General features: G+C 35.5%; 2 protein-coding genes across 5 annotated transcripts in view; one reads left to right on the plus strand and one right to left on the minus strand.

The window, feature by feature from the left end:
- Positions 1–25,225, minus strand: part of CEP85L (centrosomal protein 85 like) — a 212,838-nt gene that overhangs the window by 83,175 nt on the left and 104,438 nt on the right. For all 4 annotated transcript variants that reach the window (XM_070496098.1, XM_014866119.3, XM_014866121.3 and 1 more), the window contains one exon: positions 17,015–17,802. In XM_070496098.1, the coding sequence (XP_070352199.1) occupies positions 17,015–17,802 (788 nt within the window). The remainder of the gene's footprint in view (positions 1–17,014; positions 17,803–25,225) is intronic.
- PLN (phospholamban) lies at positions 3,221–14,608 on the plus strand. Its single transcript, XM_014866123.3, has 2 exons — positions 3,221–3,359; positions 11,741–14,608. The coding sequence occupies exon 2, from the start codon at positions 11,836–11,838 to the stop codon at positions 11,992–11,994; it is 159 nt and encodes a 52-aa protein (XP_014721609.1). The 5' UTR covers positions 3,221–3,359; positions 11,741–11,835; the 3' UTR covers positions 11,995–14,608.

The raw sequence follows: 25,225 nt of genomic DNA on the forward strand, positions 1-25,225 counted from the left end.
CTCTCTGTACTATATTTGCAATAATCCTGTAAATTTAGAACTATTCTAAAATAAGACTTTTCAAACAAAATAAATAAGATGCATAGAATTAGAAAGGAAATGAACTATACTGAAATAATTACTACAAATTTGTGATATAGTATCTGTGCTTCTTTATTAATGCATTAAATAATATTTACAAGCAGGTGTAATTATGGTAATTTCAAAGTATTAATGACTGTAACCAGTATTTCAAGCCACGTGCAACAACAATAGTACATGAACTGATCTGAGATTGCTACCGTGACAGTCAAATGCACTGCTGACACTTCTTCAGTCTTCGGTCTACAGTCAAAACCATTGGGGAGGGGGCTGGCCCCGTGACCGAGTGGTTAAGTTCGCGCGCTCCGCTGCAGGTGGCCCAGTGTTTCGTTGGTTCGAATCCTGGGCGCGGACATGGCACTGCTCATCAAACCATGCTGAGGCAGCGTCCCACATGCCACAACTAGAAAGACCCACAGCGAAGAATATACAACTATGTACCAGGGGACTTTGGGGAGAAAAAGGAAAAAGATAAAAAAAATAAAAATAAAAAACTGAAAAAATGCTAAATCTCATTCAGAGTTTAGTAACAATAAAGATGTAATTTTTTTCCTACCCAAGTTCAAAGACTACTGAACGCTACCCATGGACTGCAGGTTAAGAATCATCTTCTAAAGGAAAAGAAAAAATAAATACTAACACGAAATGGACACTGTGTTGCAGGATCTCTAACGGTCACTGCACATCCTTCATCCCACTAAACCCTCACAACAAACCCATTCCAGAGCGGAGGCAGCTTTCGGAAGTTGTTTGTGTAGGGTCACGTGACCAAAAATAGATTCAACCTATAGTCTGACTTCAAATGAAGATTCTGGCAAAGCCCCTTTAAGACATCTTCCAGCCCCGTCGTGGAATTCTTGAGGAACATTCTACTGATGATACTGTAGTTCACCAGTGCTCCTATTAAACAACTTTCAGTTTGGACAATCAGGCTAAAGCTACAACATAACACTTCCTAGAGCTCATTTGGACTAATAATAATAAAAAGCAGTAGCAGCAGCTAACAAAAAGGAAAAGTGTAAACACAGAAGCTCCCAATCTTGTATGAATCTGAAAAGGCTGAATGTTGTCTCTACTTTCCAACTCTGATACAGTTCGTTAGATCCTTCTAAGGGTGCGTGTGTGTGTGGAGCCTATGTATGCTTTTAAAGCAAATGTGCCAACATGTGAGATATCTAGGGCATATTTTCTTCAGGTTATGGCAGTTTCTTAGTTTATCCAACTAAGAATTACTAATTCTATTTTCTTAGAACTAGAGGTGCTCACATTACAATGATCTAATCGCTAAACTTCATTTTCAAATCAATGTCTAACTGGCAGACAAATTTAAAGCAGACTCTAAAAATAGTAAGTTTTCAGTAATTCATCTATCTCCATCTCAAAATTTCTTAGTTGATGTATGCTATCCTATGAAATCTATATCCAAATTATGATTTTTTTTTTCTCCCACAACACGCCAATCTATCAGCAATTGTAACTAAACAGATGCGGATTTGAACCCCCAGTCTGTCCTTTAGCAACTGTGTCATCTTTCACAAATTACTATAAACCACTTTAGGCTCGTATTTCAAACCTAGGTTTTGTACTGCAGCCATCAACGGCAATTGATGATAATAATAAGAGATCCTTATTACATAAGGATTGAAAGAAATAATGTTTGTAGAGTACTGAGCAAAATATCAAACATTATTCACGCAATTTCTTTAACTTGGCGTTTTACTTTTAAGTTGTAAATTTTCCCTTAGCAATGTTCACAGAGGGTGTTTGCTGAAATATTATTTTTCTGTTAGTTTTAGCTGATTCATTAAATAACAAGAGATTTGCTCTAGAGAAGGATTTTATCTTTCTTTGGAAGAAGCCAAAATCATCTCCATTTAAGGACACATAAGCAGCTGCTGCAGCACATTTCAGTTACCCATGAGAAAGCGAAGCAGGCTGAGTTCACGCTGCGATAAGTATAAAAACATGAAAAAATTAACCAACAGTTCCCTCCAGAATTACAAAAGAGATTTAAGAATTAGAATTTGCAGGTGTGGTGATTTAAGTAAATCTAATATATTAACAAAAAATTAGAAAAAAACAGGAAAATGATGCCTGGCTTTTCAAAAGAATTCTCTTCCCAGTTCTACTATAAAATAAACTGTTCTAGGAAATTCAAAAATATCATTCCGTTTACTAAAATTTAATTTATATAGTAATTTTCAGGAAAACAGCTGCTGCATTAAGTGAGGTACAATCCTTCTAGAAATATTACAAAACATAAATTTCCAACACGCACACCTATTGTCAATAAAGTATCATTAACTAGGATGCCACTGATGAGGAATCTGATTATTTCTTTGTTGCTAGCAAGTTACTCTTGATACTGTGTCAGCTTATAAAAATTTTAGTAAGATTTTACGGTAATTCAATGCAGCTGTTAAAAAAAATCCTAAATACTTAAATTTGTAAATTGAAACTTTTCTCAGAGTGCCATGTATCACTTTAAATACGAGAATTGCTGTTCATAAACATATTGTCAAAGCCCTAATTAAAGAAAATACAAGTGAATTAAGTATTTATTAGTTCTTACTTTGTAAGATAAAGCAAATTTTTTAAATCCAAAATCAGCTATTAGCCTGGTCATCTCACACACTCCCTCCCCCATATACACAAAGACATGAGGAGAGAAAACAAAAGAAGATAGAAAAAGGTACAAAATTTGATTCTGTGAAAATGTTTAATTATTGTCTTGCTAGAAGCTAACTTTATGAAGCTGCATATTAAAGTAACAGCAGTAATAACAACTCAAGGAAAGTTGTTTGGCTTAAGCCAGTATTATTATTCTCACTCTGTTAAAATTCCTCTAACAGCTTTGCTTCTTCAGCATTATTGCCGCCAGTATACTATACAAGTACTTCTAAGCATGAAGATGCATGAATCTTTAAAAAGAGCTTTCTACCACCCCAAATTTACTTAGTTCTTTTCATTTATCTTGCATATACTTTTTAAAATTAAAAACAAAAAATGAAGCACAAAGTGTTAATGACCTTTCCATACCTAAATTAAGATAAATGACATTTTAAAAAGTTTGGTTGTGATAAGAGCAGGGCTAACCAATCCTAACTTCAGAATTCCTGTGTGACATCACAAGACCTCCCCAGAACACTTTTTCTCCTCCACCTACTTCAATTGTTCCCACAGATCTGGTAACAGAGTCCGAAAACTTCCCAGCTAAACGCAGATAAGACTTCACACAACGGACAGTACTCTAGATTGTGATCAGCACAACAGCCAAGGTAAGAAATACATTTCACTGATTTTGGTAATTCTTACTTTCTACAATTCAAAATTACTGTACTTTTTAAAAAGAGTTAACCATACTTTGTAAAGTTCAGTTCGAAGTTAGACAAGTGTCTGATATGACAAAAAACTTAATTTCTAAATAAATGCTTATCCGGTCAGTGACAGTAAGAATAAGACAACTTTGAAAAAAGAGTTGCATTCATCTTTGGTCCTTGTTATTGGCTTGTCATTTTAATTTAAATTTCACTTTTATTTTGCTTTTCAAAAGTGAATTTCTGCCAATTAAAATATCTCAACTATTTTACATATTTGGTGGTAGTGGTGATTTGATTGCTCCATGCAAAAACAGTAGCTGCATTTGTGTTATTTGTTACTCTGCTGAGAAATGAGGACTGAGCTATTTACGTCTGCAATACTATGAACAGTTGTGTAATTGTACAGCATGTACATTATTGGCATGACTATTCGGATATTATTGTCATGATTCCTTACAGTGAATATTAAGGGTTTAAGAATATATAACACAAGCTACTTTTAAAATGCTTTTGAAGACTTTTTTCCCCTCTCTATTTATAAAGTCCAGTCAACTTTCACCAAACACTTGTAAAAAATAAAAAACCAAGCTTTTAATAAAATTATTTACTTATATTAAATTGAACACTATATCATAAATAATAAGTTCAGAAATTTTAAAACGCTTGTCAAAAACACATGTAAAATTCTAAAGTTACAAAACAGTAATTCAGCACTTTAAAAATAGAGACATTATTTTGGCAGCATACACATTCCTAAATATCTGATTTGAGTAAATTTGACAAAATGAATGTTTACTCTGCCTATTCATGAATATACTTTTATCAAGTTACTATCCTCCACTGTTCTTCAGTTTCTTCTCTTGCATTTAGAAGAGGGGGAAAAGAAAAAAAGAAAAAAAAAATGCCCAGGAATGGAGATGCCACAACAAATTTTATAACTTCTGTTTGAATTCTACTCTACTCTTTGATGTTATTACAATCTTCAATTTTAATATATGAAATGTGTCTTTATTCTTAAATCTCAATCAGGGCATAAAGAATATCACATTGATTTTATTTCATTATTTTTATCTTCATATCTATATGTTAAAATAAAATTTACCTCTAGAACCCTAAGGTCCTATGACAAATGTTAACCCTGCTGCTTTTTATGGATAAGAACTTTGTAATTCCATAAGCAGCTTTCCTTAAGGGATGTGAAAACATTTCTAATTTTTCTCTACCACTGAGGCACCCTAACTGCCTCTCAATATCTTTATATTCATAAAATGTTTTTCCTTTGATATTACACAAAAGTCAGTGTGAGTGTTTTATATGGATATTTGTGCATTTTTACTAAAATACCTACCAAATTACATTCTCACAATTCAAATGGGATGTTCATGAGTTCTTTTACAGTACCAAAATTTCAGCACATCACAAATTGCTCCAAAAAGTTGATAATTTCTAGAAAGAGCAGAAATTCCACTATCGAAGTTATCCTTAGATAAAGAGCGTGTCTAGGTTAATAGAAATTACATAGTTATAGTGACTGCTGTTCGAATTTCAAACATAATGCACTAATGTCAGACACTATGTCCCAACAAGTTCATCTTTATCATACGGTGAAATTTAAGTAGTCTTTGTTTATAAAGACGTGGTTTAATGTTAAGTGTTAAAAAAAAGTGTCAGATGAAATAAAATGGAAGAAATGTGAAAGATGTTTTAATTATGAAAATTGATTACCTTTTAAAAACATATGAAAGTGCTAGAGTACTTTGCTTTACTAGGAGGAGGCACGACATAATCATTTCCTAAAACTGAAATATCAAAATCATTTAAAAGTATTTTAGTGGACATAAAGGAAAATAATATTCCAGAAAAAAATTACATTTGGCTATATATTTATACATATTGTTTCTTAATCTCACTAATTAATTGGAGATAGGAGAATATCTGTATAAACAAAATAGTTCAAAAAGAGAAAAATTTTAATGTATTAAATGTAACATGTAATATATTATGTAACGTACCAAACTACATAATATATTAAAATTTTAAGTAAAAATTCAATGTAAAGACTAGATTACCTCTTTAAATTAGTTAATGTTTATTACCAATCCTAGAAATAAAGATGGTTAATTAAAACTTCCTCCTTTATTCTTAAACAATTTTCTAAATGCACCGGTGTATACAAATATTTCATTTGATGCTTTTAACTCCTATATGTTTAACACCACATCTCTTATTTTACACCTGAGGAAACAGATGGGAAAAGGGGAATGGCCCAAGGTCACAGAGCTAGGAAATGGTGGAGGCTTGGCAGGAGCTGAGGTTTTATGACTCCACATATGCACATCCCATCCACTGATCAACATGGCTTAAAAATAAATCATGACATTGGCAAAGCAAAATAAATGGAAAGTCCTCAAATACTCTTAATGGTATGCTAAAAGGCAAAGTTAGAAGATGCGAACTCTTTTAAAATCACACCATTTCATTTAAAGTTACTTTACGTATGAGGCATCACGTTCTTAATAGCCTTTATAATGTTCTCCTGATCATTTCAAAGCCAGGGATATAAGAAAGTTATAGATGCCTGTAGTTACTAAGCAATAAATCCTGGAAGGCAAAACTCAAAATAACTGCACAGACTTTAGAAACAGTAACACGCCACAATCAATCAAATTAAAGTTTCCTTTTATTTAATTTGTTTCATTGCTAAAATATTCATGCCTTTTCTCTATTTAGCCTTGATACCAAAAATCCAGGTTAATTTCTCCTCAAAACTTTTCACAAAAACCACTTTCATACTTCATTCCAGTTCCATACTAAATCCTTAGCTTTCCTCAATTTCATTTCTGACCTCCTCACGTTCTACCGTTTAAAATATTCAACCCCATTTGTTCTGAGGTGCCTGAAAACAGGAAACTTGCTTTGTTATTCGTGCTATGAAAATCACTAACTTTCATCTACATTGCGAATTAACATAGTGCTGATCATACCAGCAAAGGAGTAAACCTAACGGTTAAGAAATCAAGAAAGTAATTCTTCTTACAGTGACCTCAATGAGATCATCTGTAGTCTCTTTGACCACTTCCAGAAATAGTATATCATTGTTCTTACCCTCCAGAACTCTGAAGCATATATCATCAAATAGACACATGAAAATGAGGCTTGGCTGCAAACAGCGCCACCCCAGTATACTTGTAGTTCACTGAGGACCTCTAGTGTTTTTAAAACGAACTCCACCTTCAGGCCTTTCAAAAAAAAAGACCAATTCACTCACATTCATGGGGGTATATTTAATTGGCATTCATTTGTCCTTAAAACTTCCCCTACACTCCTTCCCCACATGCTCGTTTCCCAAAAGAAGAATCTGAAGTCTCAACTGCTACAGAGTTAAAGGAATATTTTAATTGCAAATAAGTTAATTTTAACATAAACAGATAATGAAGATAAGCCTACAGACAAAACAGCAACAGCAACCTGCCAATTTCAAAGAGAAAAACCTCTCTATGCTGTTGTTTAATGAATTTTCCTCCAGGCAGAGCTTTAAAACAAGGGAAACATTTCATTATGGGTCAATTTGGGGGTTTAGAATATTGATTCTTATGTTTAGACAACTCTTTTCATAACCAAGCAGAAGCAGCTTGAAGATTCTTTCAAATAGCCATTGCAGACCAACAATGCACTGGAGTGTTGCTGCCGCAGAATAACTTCAAACAGAACTTCCAACTGAAGCATTAGGCAATTTCAAAAGGAAAATGATTCCACCAAAGTGAAGTTTTGCATGCCAACAGATTGATGATAAATCTAGTGATGAATTGTCCTGATTTAATTCAACAAGTCAAAAAGAGTGCATACACAATCACTTCTGGATTATCTGTGCAAAGAATAGCAAACAGTAGGAAAAAATAAAACCTCAAAATAACCCTAATACAGACAAGTCCTGTAAACTCAGATCTATAGAGAATTCCAACCTTCTGAACCAATTAAATGGAACAAAAATTCTAAAAGTTATGTCAGCCTATAATCTTGGATGTGTATTATTTAAATTTACTAGCAAAATATGCCCATGTTTTACTAAAAGAATAAATAAGTAGACAAAAATGAAAGGAAAGCAAAATTCTGAATTCCACAGCTATAGATCAAGAATCTCAGGAATTCATGATTTCAGCAGAGGGAGTACCCAAAAAAACCTGAAATTCAGAAAGTTCTGCAAAGCACTAAACGTGTTTAAAATATAGGCAGAAAATACTGCTCATTATATATATCATTAAGGTAACAACTGACTAGCAAATCATAAAGCAGATCTCCAAAAGTTTTCAAAAGTCTACTGAAGTTCCTTTTGCACAAGAATGCATCTGACATTACGTTAAGAAACAGACTCACTGCCGACAGGATTCCTGCAGAAGCCGATACCGTGCCTTTCACCCAAACCTTGCTCAACATGGCACATGATATTTGTTGAAGGATTAGAGTTGCCTGCACTGTCTCTCTCCTCCCTCCACTTCAAAAAACAGAATACTATCTTGAACTTGACTATATTTACTTTCCAATTTCACCCTTTTGAGCAAAAAAGGAAAATTGGACAACCAAAGGCTTTATAATCCCTACAAAGAATAGTAAATAGTCTTCCCATTCCTCCAAAAATGAGAATAGTCATAGGTCCCACAGACATACAAAATACCCCGTGGAGACATTTCTGCCTCTTAATGTAACTCAGGAGAGGGGGATCGGGCATTTCTACAACCAAACTCCTATCAAAGAATCGTTCATATTTTCAATATTCTGATTCTAAGGCTGGATGATGAGTTAATTCTTCAAGTGTCCTTACTCCTCCTGTCCCAAACACCTAATTTACGCATATTGTCATCCTTTAAAAAAAGGAAAGCAGGGCTAATTTCCATCTTTATAGCTGTTTTGGCCAGATTCAAGTTCAGAACATCCCAACATAATCTATTTCTGATTATACTAAAAGAATGCTCTAAAAAGATCAGATAAAATGAAAATAAAGTGAAATTTTTCTATGCTCTCCACCAAATACTACTTTATTTACAGCTTGGCTCTAAGAAAGGCGGGGAAAAGACTGCAGGCATTCTAAACTCATCAGATGGTTGTGAGTGCAAAGAAAAGAATGATAAACACCTGACGACCATGCCATAAATTCTGATGCAGTGAAGGTCACAGACAACTCCAAAAATAGCACTGTGCTGTTCCTACACACAGTTTTTCAATTCTCAACATATGAGAGGAAGCCCCATCTTGTATGGATGAATTCTGGCTTAATTGTCATGCAGATTTTGGAAGTTCAGCAGCATTAGGACTCAACACATTTCAGATTGTACTACTGTAAAATAAATTGGTCCCAAAAACTTGAATGCATGTAGCTAACATTTCAGCATGTAAAGCAGACTTGGTTTTGGTTTTAGCACAAGATTATAAAGAGACTAAAAATCACTTTATAATTATAACGTATTTCTAAGTTTGACAAGAAACAAGACACTATCTTTGGTTGTCTCCTTTATACTCAACCTGTTTCCAGGAACAAACTATCCTTTTTCAATAATAGTTGGCTGTTGAAGTAGTATGAGATCATCTTTAAAGTACACTCATTACGCTTCCATCAGGAGAGAGCTCCTCTCTTTTGGGTATATATCTTCGCATTTCACAAATACCAAATACTCATTTGTACAAAGCCTAGTTCAGGTTAATGTTGTTAATCATTAACAACAATTTAAGCTGTAATCCTCTAAGGTAAATCCTCTGAACCTCATTATCCTCATCCATAATAAGAAGACACTTGAGAAGAATATTGGCGATTATGTGTTCAATATCAAATTCTGTTATTCTAACTGGTTAATCTGTTAAGGCACTATCTTTAATCATTAATAATTTTATTAAAAATATTAAAGTAAATCATAGAAATCCCTTATTCAACGTAAATTACCGATTTATTCAAATGGTACAAATTGTGTACTAAGTACTAGAATATAAAATAAACATGTGGTTCCCCATACTCACGAACTAGAAGTCGACTTGGGGGCAAAGACACATAAATCAAAATTATAGCAAAGCTATCCTGATATAGGTAATACTAAAGATCTACTGAAAACCAGCGGAGGTGATAACCAATTCTGCCTCGATGTTACTCATTGTGTTACTTGTGGAAGGTTTCATTAGGAAGCGTTACTCAAACTGGGCCTTAACGATCAACTGAAGTTTGCCTGGCAAAGAATCAACAGTAGAGGGGGGTGGAAGGGAGACATCCTAGGCAGAGCCAGAACAACATGTGCAAAAGACAGAATCATAAAAGGGAATTAAGTATTTATGGAAAGGTGACATGTTTCATGTGACTGAAGTACCACTCATCAGTATCAGGGTAGGGAATGACTCTTGTATATGCTTCATGATGAACAACTGGCCAGCTTCCTCCTTCTCCATGTTTTATCTCAGAATCATTTTTAAATTCAGACCTTTTAGACCATATAAAGTCCTAAAACTTCACAAAAACGTAAGTTCAAAGAGGAATTACCAATACTAATTCTTATTCCTTTCTTAACTGTTACATATCCTTATATAAAGCAACTAGTTGGATATATAAAGTAATAAAGGAAATCTTCCCCACAATTACCCAATAGTACAAATTCACTGTATCTACGATAAGCAAGTATAAGCAGAAACAACTTAAAGAATGCATTTTCTTAACAAAGATAACCCCTGTATTTCTATAGCATTTTATTGGAGGAATTGAAACAAAAGTAATTAAATACTCACCAAGTTTAAGCTGCCATTTTCTAAGGAGGGTGTGTTATAGATAAATTAAGTAACAGCCACTTGTGTTGGACAATGAAGAATATATGCTAGAGATACATCTATGCTAAAGAATATACACTGGAGAAACACAGGTTGTTACCAATTCTTTAAGAGAGTGAAGTGTGATGTAAGCTGGCTGTTTGGATCTCCTCACTACAGACAAACACTATGGAGGAGGCCAGAGTCTCCAGCCAAATGAAAGACCAGTCTAGCATTTAATTCAAAACATAACAGAGCCAAGTTGAATTACTGACAGTACAGAATCTAACCACCATATATCACACGGTTTCTTTGTAACAATAAATGAAAAGTTCTAACTGCTCATGCCTGGTATATAGTATCTTCCTCTTTCCCATTTTTTCAGTTCTCCCCTCTGCTCTCTTCAGCACTAGTTGCTCTCAGAAATGGAGCTGTCAGGTTGACATGGATTTTCAGGCAATGTATAGACACGAGGGAGAAAATGAAATCTGGCCACTGGAGTAATGTAGTAATATTCTGATTAACAATGATATATCAACAAATGTTAACAGCCATTATCTCTGGACAATGGCAGTTATTTTTTAAATTCCATTTCTCATTTTTCTTATTTCAAAATGTATGTAGATGTATCCTGATTGACAACAAAATATTCCCAAAACAGCTATTACAACTGTCTCAACAGCTATTACAGCTATCTCAACAGTTAATTTACAGTTAATTTTTAATCTATACCTAGTTTTTCTAGAATAATGTGTTGTTTCAAGTATTATTTTGTTTTATTAATTAGCACAATAATTAATTAGGGAGTAACTAATCAATTACTTAGGTAGAATAGCCTGTGGGAGCTCAGAAAGAAAGCAAATGGAAACCACTGCTCTTAAGTACAGGACATTTGTGAACAGGAACTGTCCGTGGTAAACAGCGAGATAATGATCATTCTATTACTATGCCTCTGAGCCCGACAGTCTTCGGTACTTAATATTGTCTTGTTAAAACATTACTTAAAATAGCATATTCTACAAAGCTATAAAATCATAAAAAGGAATGATCTGAATCCATTGTTCTGCTAAAACACTTCCCTTTAACTATTTTATTTTCGACTAAAGTTAATATCCAGACAAAAAATTATCGCATGTGTTTCTTTTTATGAGATTTGCTCTGGAGCTATTAATACACTAACATTCACCACAGTTACACTCACAGAGAAACAGTCTTAATGAAACTATACGTAAGAATTTTTGCCCAAGGAAACAGCCCAAAACAAGGTGCACCCTAAACCAAATTATACTTCTAGTCATTTTAAGAGGAGGAGGCAAAGATTGAAGTTACTACACTCCAAATACAAGACAAATGAGACATCATTGTGACCATCACCAAAAAAGACAGACACTCAGAGAGACAGAGAAACGTGTGTGCGCGTGTACACACACAGGCTAGAGAGACGTTTGCTGTCATAAATACAATAATGTTGAGGAAGATAAATTAATACAAGCTTGTGTTTTACGTGTTCAGAAAATAGGTTACACATATGATCCTAATCCCTTTACTATTTTACATTCCAGGCTACCTAAAAGAAGACAGTGATCGCACATTTGGCTGTCAGCTTTTTATCTTTCCTTTGCCATTTAAGACTTAGACTTCCTGCCTTCCTGGCATCATGGAGAAAGTCCAATACCTCACTCGCTCTGCTATAAGAAGAGCTTCAACCATTGAAATGCCTCAACAAGCACGTCAAAATCTCCAGAACCTATTTATCAATTTCTGTCTCATCTTAATCTGTCTCTTGCTGATCTGCATAATCGTGATGCTTCTCTGATGTTCAGCTGCAATGTCCAGTGCTGCAACTTATCACCATCAGCTTCAAATCTGTCATCCCATGAAGAGGGGAAAACAATACCATATAACAGACCACTTCCTAAGTAGAAGAATTTCTTTGTGAAAAGGTCAAGATTCAGAGCAAAACAAATTCTTAGCAAATGTATTCATCTGCCAGATCTTGTAAACATGAAAAGGGCCTTATTTTCAAAAGTTAACTTTAAAATGACTCTAAGTATGCATAATGTAACTGTTGATTTCCTCAACAGAGCTTGTAAGTTTCTATCCCAAATCTTTTCTGAGGATGAACTAGAGGTTTAGTTTTGAAACTGCACTGCTAACAAGTTCACTTCATATAGAAAGCATTAGCTTCACCCTTTGGGCTAAATATAATTTATATTGTACTGTAAAAGCCTCTTTGATGTTTATTAAGTATTTTTCAGGTCTTCACCAAGTACCAAAATAATCATTCAAATGAAGTGTCATCATTTGAAATAGTCCACTGACTGCTCACATTTGTTATCTTTATTACTATCATAGAAAAGTCTTTGTAGTAACTCTATCAGAACCTACATTCTAAAATAGAAATTGTATTTTTTCTATATATATGACACTTTTTTTTTTTTTGAGGAAGATTAGCCCTGAGCTAACATCTGCTGCCAATCCTCCTCTTTTCACTGAGGAAGACTGGCCCTGAGCTAACATCCATGCCCATCTTCCTCTACTTTATATGTGGGACGCCTACCACAGCATGGCTTGCCAAGCAGTGCCATGTCCGCACCTGGGATCTGAACCGGCGAACCCCAGGCCGCCAAATCAGAACGTGCGAACTTAACCGCTGCGCCACCGGGCCGGCCCCGACACTACCATTTTTTAAAGTTTATGATAATCAAGTAGAAAAAAGTAAGGCTATACTCTTACATAAATAAAATTTCTCTGAACTAATATTTTCAAAGAATTACAGAATTCTAGCACATGTAGGTAAACCATAAATCTGTTCTCGCTAGTACACTATGACCTATAGATAAGAACTGTTGGTTAATTTAACATCTGACAGTGTGATTAGCCATAATTACTAATACACAGGTAGAATAGAGTCTAACGTTCATTTAAAGTGCAGTAGTTGATTATCTGAGTTAGAGTACGTATCTCGCCATACCATATCTTTGGAATCACGAAATCTTAAGATTTTAGAATGATTTTATAGGTTGTCTTCTAATCTCATATTCAATGTAGGCAAGGAAAAGAATAAAGAATAAAAAATATATTATTTCAAGCATTAAAAAATAAAATTTTTAATTCTCTCTCCAAAATTAATTAATTCTTTGATTACACTTTGAAATGAACTTTTTGTCCCACTATGGTTAATGCTACAATAAAACTATTTTCCTTAATTTATCAACCAGATGGTAAACAGCTACTTGGTAGGCCACTCCACTATAGACCCAGCAATGCTAACCTATAATAATGTTCCTGCTGAATACATTTTCAACTTCATTTAAAAATATCTTCCAACAACTCAGAAAACAATAGAAGTAAAAATTGGTGTTGGAAAATACACTCAAGAATATTTGGTAATTTAAATTGACCCAGTTTAAAATTAATTCTAAAATGGTTTATATCTGTACTGCATAATCCAGTAATTTTAACTTCAGTTCACAACATATTACTAACATAGCAATTCTTTTTTTTTAAAGATTTTATTTTTTTCCTTTTTCTCCTCAAAGCCCCCCAGTACATAGTTGTATATTCTTCATTGTGGGTCCTTCTAGTTGCGGCATGTGGGACCCTGCCTCCGCGTGGTTTGATGAGCAGTGCCACGTCCGCGCCCAGGATTCGAACCAACGAAACACTGGGCCGCCTGCAGCAGACTGTGCCAACTTAACCACTCGGCCACGGGGCCGGCCCCAGCAATTCTTAAAGGAGTAGAGAATGTGTAATTTACCACATGATTTGCTAAAATATGGCTACTAAAAGAATTTGAGAAGTCAATATAGACCTTGGTTTGTAACACAAATGCTGCTAATGGAAAGGTGAAGGAGACATTGCTGTTAAATTTTTCTGAATCCTGAAAGGTGATGGAGATGAGGAGGGAGACAGTGTTAGTTCACTGATATCTGAAGAACAGAGGAACAAGGGGTCTCGCACTGTCAGGGGATGTCTTGAAGGAAGACTCATCCACGGGTTGGAGATCCCTAATATCAACTAGAAAGCTTATAAATAACAGCGATACATTCACCTCACTGGTGTCAGTAATTATCCATGCAAAAAGTAACCAAGTTCTATAATTAGCTGCACTGATCTTAAAAATAAGTGGAAAACTTAAAATGATAAGTTCTATTCCTTTTATTACATTGTTCATTACAACATCAACTTAAACTATAAACTGTGAAGTATGGGGTTTTTCCTAAGTAAAACAGAATAAAGAATTTTTTTGTTTTTAATTCTGCCTTTAATAGAAATTAAAAGCTTATACTTGAGGATTACAGAATACTGTAACAGATTATAATGTAAAACAAAAACCTATTCTTTAAATGGAATTTATTTATTCTGTTTATCATGTTGTGTAAAGAGCAAGATGTAATAAAACAATGTATTTAAAAAATTTTACCAAATGCTCAAATACTTTCAACTGCAGAATAAATTCCCATCTTAATTTATAGGGTACTAAAAACAAACTAATTTTTAAACGTTTAATGCTGTCTTTTATATTTTAGTTGGTTCAAAATGTTTACTGAATGCAAATCACCTCTAGTAAAATGAACTTTCTTGAACTCAGTGAAATCACTCTATAATACACTCATGATTGATATAACCATAAAAAGTGTAATTATAAGTAGTTTTGTAGGTTGATTTTGTAGGTTGCTTTTGATGACTTACCCCAAACAAAATAAGATCAAGATTTCCTATACAGACACAAGAGGCCAGACCTACATAAAATAATGAACTTCCCACTACTTAAAAATTACTTATCTTTTGATTATTTTTGAGTCTCTGGCAACACAGGAAATCGATAAAATTTCAAAAAGGTTTCAATCTTCTGCTAAATAACAACACACTTTAAATGTCTAAAAATTATCTGCCTATACCATATAGAAAAGTTGACAGATGAAAAGAAGTCAAACATATTACTAATTTTGCTTATTAAAGCACGTATACAAAAATAAATTATATGCTTTTTAGCTACCTAGTGAATGTGCCATAATGTCATATCCTTTCTATGGAGAGTGTTAACAATGTCCACATCTTTCACTGCACAGTTATATTATTTTAAACAAAGAAATTAAAGACAAAATGAGGTGCAAAAATAAGACTAAAAATAAGAAAACTTTCTTTCCAGAGGATGTAAACGAACACGTAAAATGCTCTAACGTTAAATTTTTTTCATTCTTATTTTAGACAAACACCAAGTCATTTAACTTTAAGTCATTTTTATCAAATTTTTTATTTATATTTTTGATTTATATAAGAGAAATTCTCCAGTAAAATATGTCGAAATCATTAGGTGCCAATATCTTGACTGATCAGGCCCTTCCATGATTTAAAAAGGCACACAATTTTATCTTCCTCTTTAATGAGTGCAACCCAGAACTTAGAAACATCCTAGGGAATATACGAGAAAAGAGGAACCACCACTTTGTCGGTAAAGAGACTACGTCCTCACTACCGTCTGGGAGACCCTGTGAGCTCTAGGAACCCAGTGGGCACTGCTGTGTGTAGAAGCTGTGCTGCACGATGCATCTCCAAGCTCCCTACCCTCTCCGCATTGCCTCAAGCTGGGGAAAACTTTGTTTACAGCAGGGGTTCCTCCAGGGAGATGAAAGCAGGAGTGAACTAGTACTTGCTCCTTTAAACTCACCCAATTTTCTCAGTTACGTATCTTTCTATCACACCTACTTCAGGTTGGCGTAGAATAGTTGGCCCCTCTGGACAACTCTAACTCTGAGTAAAGACACCAGCTGGAGAAACAACTGCCTGATCCCTGTTCTCCTATAACCATAAGCATTTGAGAACTAAAATATGATAGTATTTGAAAAATCAGGTTTCCTATCTTTTAAAGACTTGAATCAATAAATCACTAATAAATCTGGTTAATTTGCTCTTTTCTGATTTATAATTCAGACTAGTCATGAGGCTTCTGTTTGGTTACGTGGCTTAAATATACATAACCAAGATTATAAGAACTATATCCATAACAAGAGTAAAGAAGGCACATGGATGTGTTGAGGGCTCTCCTGTGAATGTAGCACATTGGGCTGTGTGTGTGTTTTGGGGCTGTCCTCAGATTTGTGAGGGTCCTAGGTAAGCGATCTCCTTAACCTTTCATAGAATATATTTCTTTAATTTTTCTTATTTTTATTAGTAGTAGTAATGAATAGTAACGTAAAATGTTTACTCATAATCATAAAGTGCTTTCCTTAAACTGATAAGTAAAGCTTGACACCTGATTTAACTTTTTAAAAACTAAGCACACCTGTTTTATAAACCTAAATATGTATCAACTATGACCAAAACTTCATAGATGCCTCTTTCGCTCTGCCTTTTCATTTTATAGATGAAGAAACTGAGGCCCAGAGATCTTAAATACTAAGTAATAGGTAGAGAAGCATCCAGCTTCTGAATCTGATAGAACCAGAAACAAAATCCAAGGCCCCACCCTCCCAGGCCATGCTCTTGCTGTTGCACCACGCCAGCTCCCTTGTTTCTGCTTTAAGTTTCCTTAGAGAAAATGTTTTCCCTTGTTTCTTTTTATGCCCATTTAACAAATGAGAAGGAAAGTAAATACCAAGTTAGATACAAGATTTTAAGCTTTTCATTCTAATCAGTCTCAAACGCTTTTTAAGTTTTGTTTATTGATGCAACACTTTCCAAGTTTACAATATTTATGCTTACTAATTTGCAAGAGAAAGGAAAAGCAAAACAATCTGTGACTGTGGACACGCTGTCATGTGCACTGCAAGTGTGTTGTCATACTCACAACATCCACTGGAGGGAAGCAAACACGAGATTTTGAGCCTTACCTGCATTGGTGATTCACTTTCTGGTCGAAACTCTTCGATATGCTGCTGTTGCCAAGGAGCTAAGCTATAAGAGTCCTCTGTAGCTCTACCTTCCAAAGGATTCGTCCTCAACTGCTCTGTAAGCCACATCTGTGTCCTCACAGAAGGCTGAATGGGAACTCCCCCTACTGCCTGCTGACCAAGCATTAAGTATTTTGGAGGTTCAAAAGTCTCTGAGCTTGTCATAATAGGCTTGCTTTCAGGTAAGGCACTATAAGTCATGTCTAAGGTCTGTCTCCGAAGAGTGGAGGAAGCAGCTCTAAAGTCCTCTTTGTTACAGCTCTCAAATTTATATTTGCAGTCCAGAGTTGCAGATCGTTTTTTACTTATTTCCTTGTCCTCTAGCTTAAGCATCTCCATACTATTATGTAAGCAGCTAGGCCCAATTGTCCTTAGTTGTGATGTTAAAGCCTTGCCTCTCCCTGTCTTTTCCAAACCACTCCTTGACTCTTCAGTGTTTACACCACCACTCTGGCTGTAGTTATCCGGAGCAGTGAGTTTGGATAAAGATGACCATTTCCGGAGGGGCCGGAAGTCCTTCATGTCTAGTGAAGAGTCCTGCTCTCCTCTACTGTGGTTCCCCAAGGTTTGCATGAGGCTTGTACTCCATTTTGAGCCATCTGATGTCAATGATTCTCTATGTTTGGAAACCGAAGCACTGGAGTTAGACGGCATGACATGGGCAGTAGGAAGAGTAACCAACGATCGACTAGGCTTAAAAGATAATGTGCCACTTGAAGTTGAATGATCTGGAAAGAAAAAAGAGTGCTAAATTAGTTGAAATTAACAGGGGAAAAAATGAGGCAAAACACAAAAAAGCCAAAACAAAAATCTGAATATGGGTTCCCAGGACAAGTTTTTCAAAATAACGGACTTATTATTATTATAAGTATTCCTTTATCTGAAACAAATCAAACATACTTTCAAACATTATTTTCTAAAAATGGATACATAAAGTACATGTCCACTTACCACCTACTTACAAATGAAAAATGACTGGAAACAGGTTTATATTCAATGTAAGTATTGTGCCTTTAAAAGAAAAATCCATCTCCCTACTGAAAGGTCTTACTCATAATTTAGCATTGAAGCCTGAAACACAACTTTATCAGAAACTGGTATTTTTCAGTGTCTTTCCTAAATTGTGGAAATCTATGCCAAATCTGAACATTTTAGCATCTCCCCAAACTCTAACTCAAATCAGAAATATGGGTAAAGGAGCTCCTGTAATAATGGAAAACAATCAGACAGGATTCTAGCAATATATTTGTGGATACAGAGTAGTTCCCACATTCCTGGTCTCCTTAATGGCATCACCAATGATGTATTCCCCAAGCTAGAACTCCTGGAGTCTATTTTGATTCCTATCTTTCTCTGCATATTCATTAAATCCCCAAGTTATAAATTTTTATTTCCAAAAGATTACATAGCTATTGCCTCAGGTCAGGACTTCACATAATATTATTCTACACACAGGAACAGTTTTAGTAGGCTCTAGGAAAGCTCAATGGATAAATAAGGGCCTCTATACTCAATGAACTTACCATCAAGTGCCAAATTATCATCAAATGTGCCAAATTAAAATCAAAGATTATAATTTTTATCAGAGGTTATCTAGAAAGAGGACAGCAATTTCAAGTGTGGGGGGAGAGAAGGTAAGTGATGAAAAGCAACTTTCACAGTTTATTCTATATCTGTGCATACTGTTTGACTCATTTAAATATTACTTTTGAGCTTTGTATTGTTTTAAAGAAATAAAACAATGGGAGAAGAAATGTTGAGAAAGTCATAAGAAAATTCAGATGGGAAGATCCAGGCAAACTAATTTAAAAAATGAAATTCCAGTAGGTCTTTGCACAAAATTTATTTACCTGGAGATGAACAGGGAAAAACATTACAGATGGAGGAATTTGAGCAAAAGTATTACAGCGGACATTCATCACATTCAAGCTTTCTATCGGCTTCTGCAGAACCTTTCTGTATGCAGGAAAAGTATCAAACCTAACCTCCCAAAATAAATTTTAGGCCTCAAATTCCCAACATGCCCTGCAACTATGATGCAGACATTCAGAAACACCTGCACGAGATCTCAGTTTGGAAGTGAGTCACGTGAGAAAATGGGTTCCGTGTGGAACCACCATCTTTGGCTGGTATGGGCAACAGCAGGGGCATCAGCCTCCCCAGATGGCAGCAGCAGAGGCAGCCAAAGCAAGTTCTGGCCCAGGAGGGCAGCAGCTGGGCAGCACCGGTGGTTTCCCCCACTGTTGGGTGGGGCAGGAGAATGACAGTTCTCAGGGGTGTTTTGAGGCATACTGACTGCCTGGGCGCCTGGTTCTCCAGCCCTCCCTAAAACTTCTGTGAGGTACCAAACACCCTTAAATTCCTCATCTGCTCAGTCAGCCAGTCAGCTGCTTCTGCTGATTAAGAACACTAACTGATCCAAGTGTGAAGCCAGGAGAATGTGGCTCCAAAAGAAGAAAAACAAATTATCTCGTTTATCCACAGTATGGAATAAGGATCAAGAAAAGTTGCTCAAGATAATTCTTGACAGGTAAAGGTGAACCAGAGCTGTACGAGTCTTCAAATCCCCTGCTAAGGAGAGAGCCTGGCCTCCACTCAGCAAGAGATATGATATCACTGAAAGCTTCCAAACAAAGGCGTGAGTGACGTGATCAACACTGTACTTAAGATGGTGACTCCAACAGCAGTAATGAGGATGGATTAAAGCAAACTGATGGGCAGCAGAAAGACTGACTATGATGGTAATCAGCAGAAGAAGGAAATAGAGGGGAATATGCTACTGAAGGTCAGTTCTAAATAGAAATACAACAAATGTTCCCCAAAAGTCTATGGAATATTTGTATTAACATACTATTGTGTCTATTTTTACATATATATATACATATATATATATATATATATATAGGTTTGTGTTATTATTCCTAAAGGAATATTTGCATTAAAATCATCATAGCCTCTTACAAATATATTTTTTAAGACAAAAAATGAGTTTTATATAAAATTTGAAATTTTCGGTTTTTTAAATTTAAAAAAATTTGTAAGTAAAGATATAATGTTAAGGTTATGTGTAATGGTTTTGAAATCAGCCTTTTTAAGATCTTATTTTTTTTCCTTTTTCTCCCCAAAGCCCCCCGGTACATAGTTGTATATTCTTTGTTGTGGGTCCTTCTAGTTGTGGCATGTGGGACGCTGCCTCAGCGTGGTTTGATGAGCAGTGCCATGTCCATGCCCAGGACTCGAACCGACGAAGCACTGGGCCGCCTACAGCGGAGTGCGTGAACTTAACTACTCAGCCACGGGGCCAGCCCCTGAAATCAGCCTTTTTAGATTCAACTCCTGGCTCTACCACTTAGTAGTCATGTGTGCTCAAACAAGTTATTCAATCTCCTTGCATCACAATCATCTCGTTCATAAATGGAGATGACAACACTCAGGATTAAATGAAATAATACACATAAAGTACTCAGAAGAATTCCTAGCCCAAAGCAAAATGTTAATTATTATTCAACCATTAAAAAGCTAAAAGTAAATGTTATTTTCAGTATAGCAGACAAAAGGCTAAATATCCATACTATACAAAGAACTCCAACAAATAAAAAAACTAACAATCCAATTTTAAAATAGGCAAAGAAAATCAGTAAGTAAATCACCAAACAGAAACACAAATAAAAAATACATGTAAAAAAAACAGATGCTCAAACTCACCAACAGTAAAAATGCATTCCTTATTATATTCATAAAACTATTAAACGTTGCTAATATCCTACAATGATGGGCACATAAATTGTTACAGCCTTTGGAAGAAGAGGGGCAACCTGTATATATCAATATTTAAAATATGCAAACATACAAGTGAATATATGTAAACATGTACAAATGTGCATGTACATACATATATATTCATGAGAAGAATATATCCAAAACTTAATAAACAAAGGTAACCCCTGCATAGTGGAAAGAGGAGAAAAGGAGAAAGATGCTTTCATTTTTTACATTACACAACGTCTTATTTTAATTTCTCTTCAAGGAGCATAACTTAACTATTTTGTCAAGCTTCTGCAAAGGTGTTTTGTTTTGTGACCTCAAAGAGTCTGAAATATCTCAAAGAACAGTTACTACAGTATGAATAAAACATCAAGTGACTGTCTCACTTTCCATGTCACAGTTGGAACCTCTGAGACCAGAGATCACCAGTCCTGCTGCTCCTTACATCTGATAATGTGCTACTTTCCTGGCTACCTTCGCTAGCTCACTACTTCCCAGGTACAAGAAAAATCAACAATTGGTGATGAAAGACAATTCCACATCAGAATGGTATCTACTCCTACAAATCTGAAAGCAACTGACATATGCTGTTCACTGAACATCACACCAACAAGACAATTTACTCCTACGTATCACTTAGCCAAAGTTCTCAAACTTTAGCATAGGATACAAGCTACCTGGGATCTGAAGCCCTACTCCAAGAGATTCTGAATCAGATAGAGCAGAGAGGTGTCCAGGAAATACCACTTTTTAATAAGTAATTCTGCTATTCTCTTCACTATGACATCATTCCACCTGAGTCTGATTCCAGTTCTGAAGCCTTCAAGCTTAAATATCCCAACTTCAACCAGCACCAACATCTAAGTTCTAGTGTAAAAACTGATTTACTATGACACTCAGAATGCATTACTGTCAAGACTAAGGAATAAAGCTTAGGCTAGTCGCACACATGTAGACATACATACAAAAGCAAACACAACACCAATAAATAAGAAGTTAAATATCTGATGGTATGAATATTTGAAAAAAGGCACTATTATCTCTTAAGAGATGAGTACAGGAAATATTAATTTTAACAATTTTAACACTTTAAAAATATTATTTTGTGCTAATGAGACACAATTAGAGGTAGACGCAATGCAATCCTAATGTGCTTTATTACACTACCTAATTGTAGCCACAAATCCCAAAGGAAGTCATTACGATGACATCTAGCCCATATTTAAGCTACAACAGTGAAATGCGAAACCAGCACAAGGTAGTCTCTATAAAAACCAGAGGACAGGATTTATAACATTCACAGAGAGCAGAGAAGAGCAAACGGCTTCAGACAGATTTCAGCTTGTAAGGGAAAAATATAAGAGGAGGACATTATTGTAACCTGATAATGCAAGTCACTTATATTTAAGATAACACATCTGAATTCTGAACATAATCCCAACCTTCTGTTTCACTGTCATGTTATTCTTATCTGGCAATAGATGAACACATCGATCCTATCTTCTGTTATATATATAGGGATAGTCTCTCTCTCTGCTCTATCTTTCTTATAGTAAAAAGGAATTAAATTAAAAAAAGATTGACCTGCAACTAAGATATACAACTGTGTACAGGGTGGGCTTGGGGAGATTAAAGCAGGAAAAAAAAAAAGAAAGATTGGCATCAGTTGTTAGCCCAGGTGCCAATCCTTAAAAAAAAGAAAAAAAAGACCACGCCTTCTAGATCTATATTATAAAAATAAATCATGAGTCTTTATGGTAAGAAAAAAGTAATCAGGAAATTATATAACCCTGTATCAAATTTTCTGATTTAAATGGTAACAACTTAACACATGTATCAATCAACATGAAATATTATAACAAATATTTTATATTTTTAAATAAAAATGTTAACCCTAGCTCAAAGGCAATGATCAAGTTTTTATACAACACCATGATACTTTTTTCCTTTCCTGCTAATGCCATGATCATAGCATCTGAGGGGAAAAGAAAACATTTTTATGCCACATGTAACCCATCTCTTTTTTTTTTCTGTTTACAAATGAACATTTCTAAGTATTCCCTATTATTTTTAGGTAAATTTTTAAAAATATTCTAAACTACACTTTGATAGGAAAGGAGCTATGTAAAGAAAGCCAACAATAATTCAATCAAAGAATCTGCTAGGAATGTATTATATACAAGGCACTGTGCTAAGTAGAAAAGACAACGCAAATATATTATTTGCAATAAAAATATAAATATAGCCCTTCCTCTCAGGGTTTACAACTTCACCATTACACACATAGCTGCAGAGCAGGACTAAAGTTTATCATAAGGAAACTACAAAACATCAGATAATGAGGAAGTGAGCCAGAGAGAAAAGGCAGACTATTCATAAAAGAACTCTCAGCATGACAGCCAATTTCTCAACAGTAATAATGAAAACCAGAACACAGCGAAATAATATCTTCAAAGAGTTAAGACTGGTACCTAAGACTTGTTTGGAAAGGTAAGCTATCTTTCAAGTTTGAGAGCAAAATATATTTTCAGCTAAGCAAAAACAGAGCTTACCATCAACAGACTCACTAAAAGAACTACTAAAATTCTTTTTATTTCTTTCAGGAAGAAGAAAAATGAGTCCTGAGTTGTACAAACAAATGAGTTGTCTTTTTTTTTAAGTAAACTTCTATTAAGTCAGACAAATGAACAACAATGATTGCCTAAAACAATACTTGTGGGTTAAATAAGAGACAGAGCACCAAAATATTGGCAACTAGAACATATAACTCAAAACAGGGGTGAATGAGCATTCCAGTGCTTTAAGGTCCTTACATTTGTGAGAGGAGGAAAAAGATTCTAATTACTACTGTAGCTAGTCACGTTAGGAATGCATGTCACAATTTCTACATTAACAGTAAAAGAATCGGTAGAGCTGGTACAACTGGACAGCCACAGGCCAAAGAAGAAAGTAAGAGCCTTAGTTTATACCATCCACAGTATTAACTCAGAATGAATCACAGGCCTAAATGTAACAGCTAAACTATAAAGCTCTTAGAAGAAACCATAGGTGTGAATCTTCATGATCTGAACTCAGGAAGTGGTTTCTTAGATATAACACCAAGAGCCAAAGCAACAACAATAAAAAAAATAAAGATAAGTTGGAATTCATTAAAATTCTAAAAATTTTTGCTGAAAACGGTACCATCAAGAAAGCAAAAGATGCCAGTTGGATCAAGATGGTGGAGTAAGAAGATCCTTAGCTCACTTCCTCCCACCAACACACCAAAACTACTACATAGAAAACAATGATCGCTGAGAATGACCTGAAGACTAGCAGAACAGATTTTCCACAACCAAGAACATAAACAAAGAGCCACACCAAGACATGTAGGAGGGGCAGCGCGGATACCCACAAGCAGAAGGGATATCACAACCATGGAGGTCCTCCCAGATAAGCAAGGGGCCTGAGCTCCACATTGGCAAGAGGAACCTCCATAAAGACTGATTTTTAAAACCAGCAGGGCCTACATATGGGAGAGCTGGAGAGCTACAGGAAACTGAGACTCCCTTCTTAAAGGGCGCACACACAAACTTGCTCTGAGTCCGAGCACAGAGGCAGCAGTGTGAAAAGTGCCTGGGTTGTATGTGAAGAAGATTTACTCACTAATTTTAGGGTATATGCTGGAGGAGCAGGGATCTGTTGGAACTGTCTCTGGGGACAGAGGTGCTGATGGGTGCCATTTCTTTTTAATGCTCCTACTTAGTTGGCCTGGCCTTGACAGATGCCATTTCTAACACTCTCCATCTAACTTGCAAGCACCACTTGCCCCACCTTTGTGCTCCTCTGCAGACCTGCCCTGGCCAACACCCCTCCAAGGTGGCTGTCACCCAGCCCTACCTCGGCAGGCAGCCCCAGTCAGCACCAGAGCCCCTCCAAAGCAGCTCCCAACCCATGTGGCCAGCCCTACACACCAGTGCACCTGTAGCAATCATGGCCGAGGCACAACCGGAGAGTGAACACAGCCTATAAAGGGGACACACTTAAAGTACCTAGCTCTGGTGACTAGGGAAAATTGTGCTCCTAAGCTCCACAGGACCCCTTCTCAAAAGACCAGGAGACACAGCTGATCTACCTAATACACAGAAAGAAACACAGAGACTTAGGTAAAGTGAGGAGACAAAAGAACATGTTCTAAACAAAAGAAGACAAAATCTGAGAAAAAGAACTAAACAAAACAGATATAAGCAATCTACTATCAGTAGACTGACCTCACTAAAGAGCTCAAAGTAATGATCATAAAGATGCTCACTGAACTTGGGAGAGGAATGAATGAATACAGTGAGAACTTCAACAAAGAGACAGAAAATATAAAGAAGAACCAGAGCTGAAGAATATAATAACTGA

The sequence above is a fragment of the Equus asinus genome, chromosome 24, assembly GCF_041296235.1.
Source record: "Equus asinus isolate D_3611 breed Donkey chromosome 24, EquAss-T2T_v2, whole genome shotgun sequence".
NCBI classification, from domain to species: Eukaryota; Metazoa; Chordata; class Mammalia; order Perissodactyla; family Equidae; genus Equus; species Equus asinus.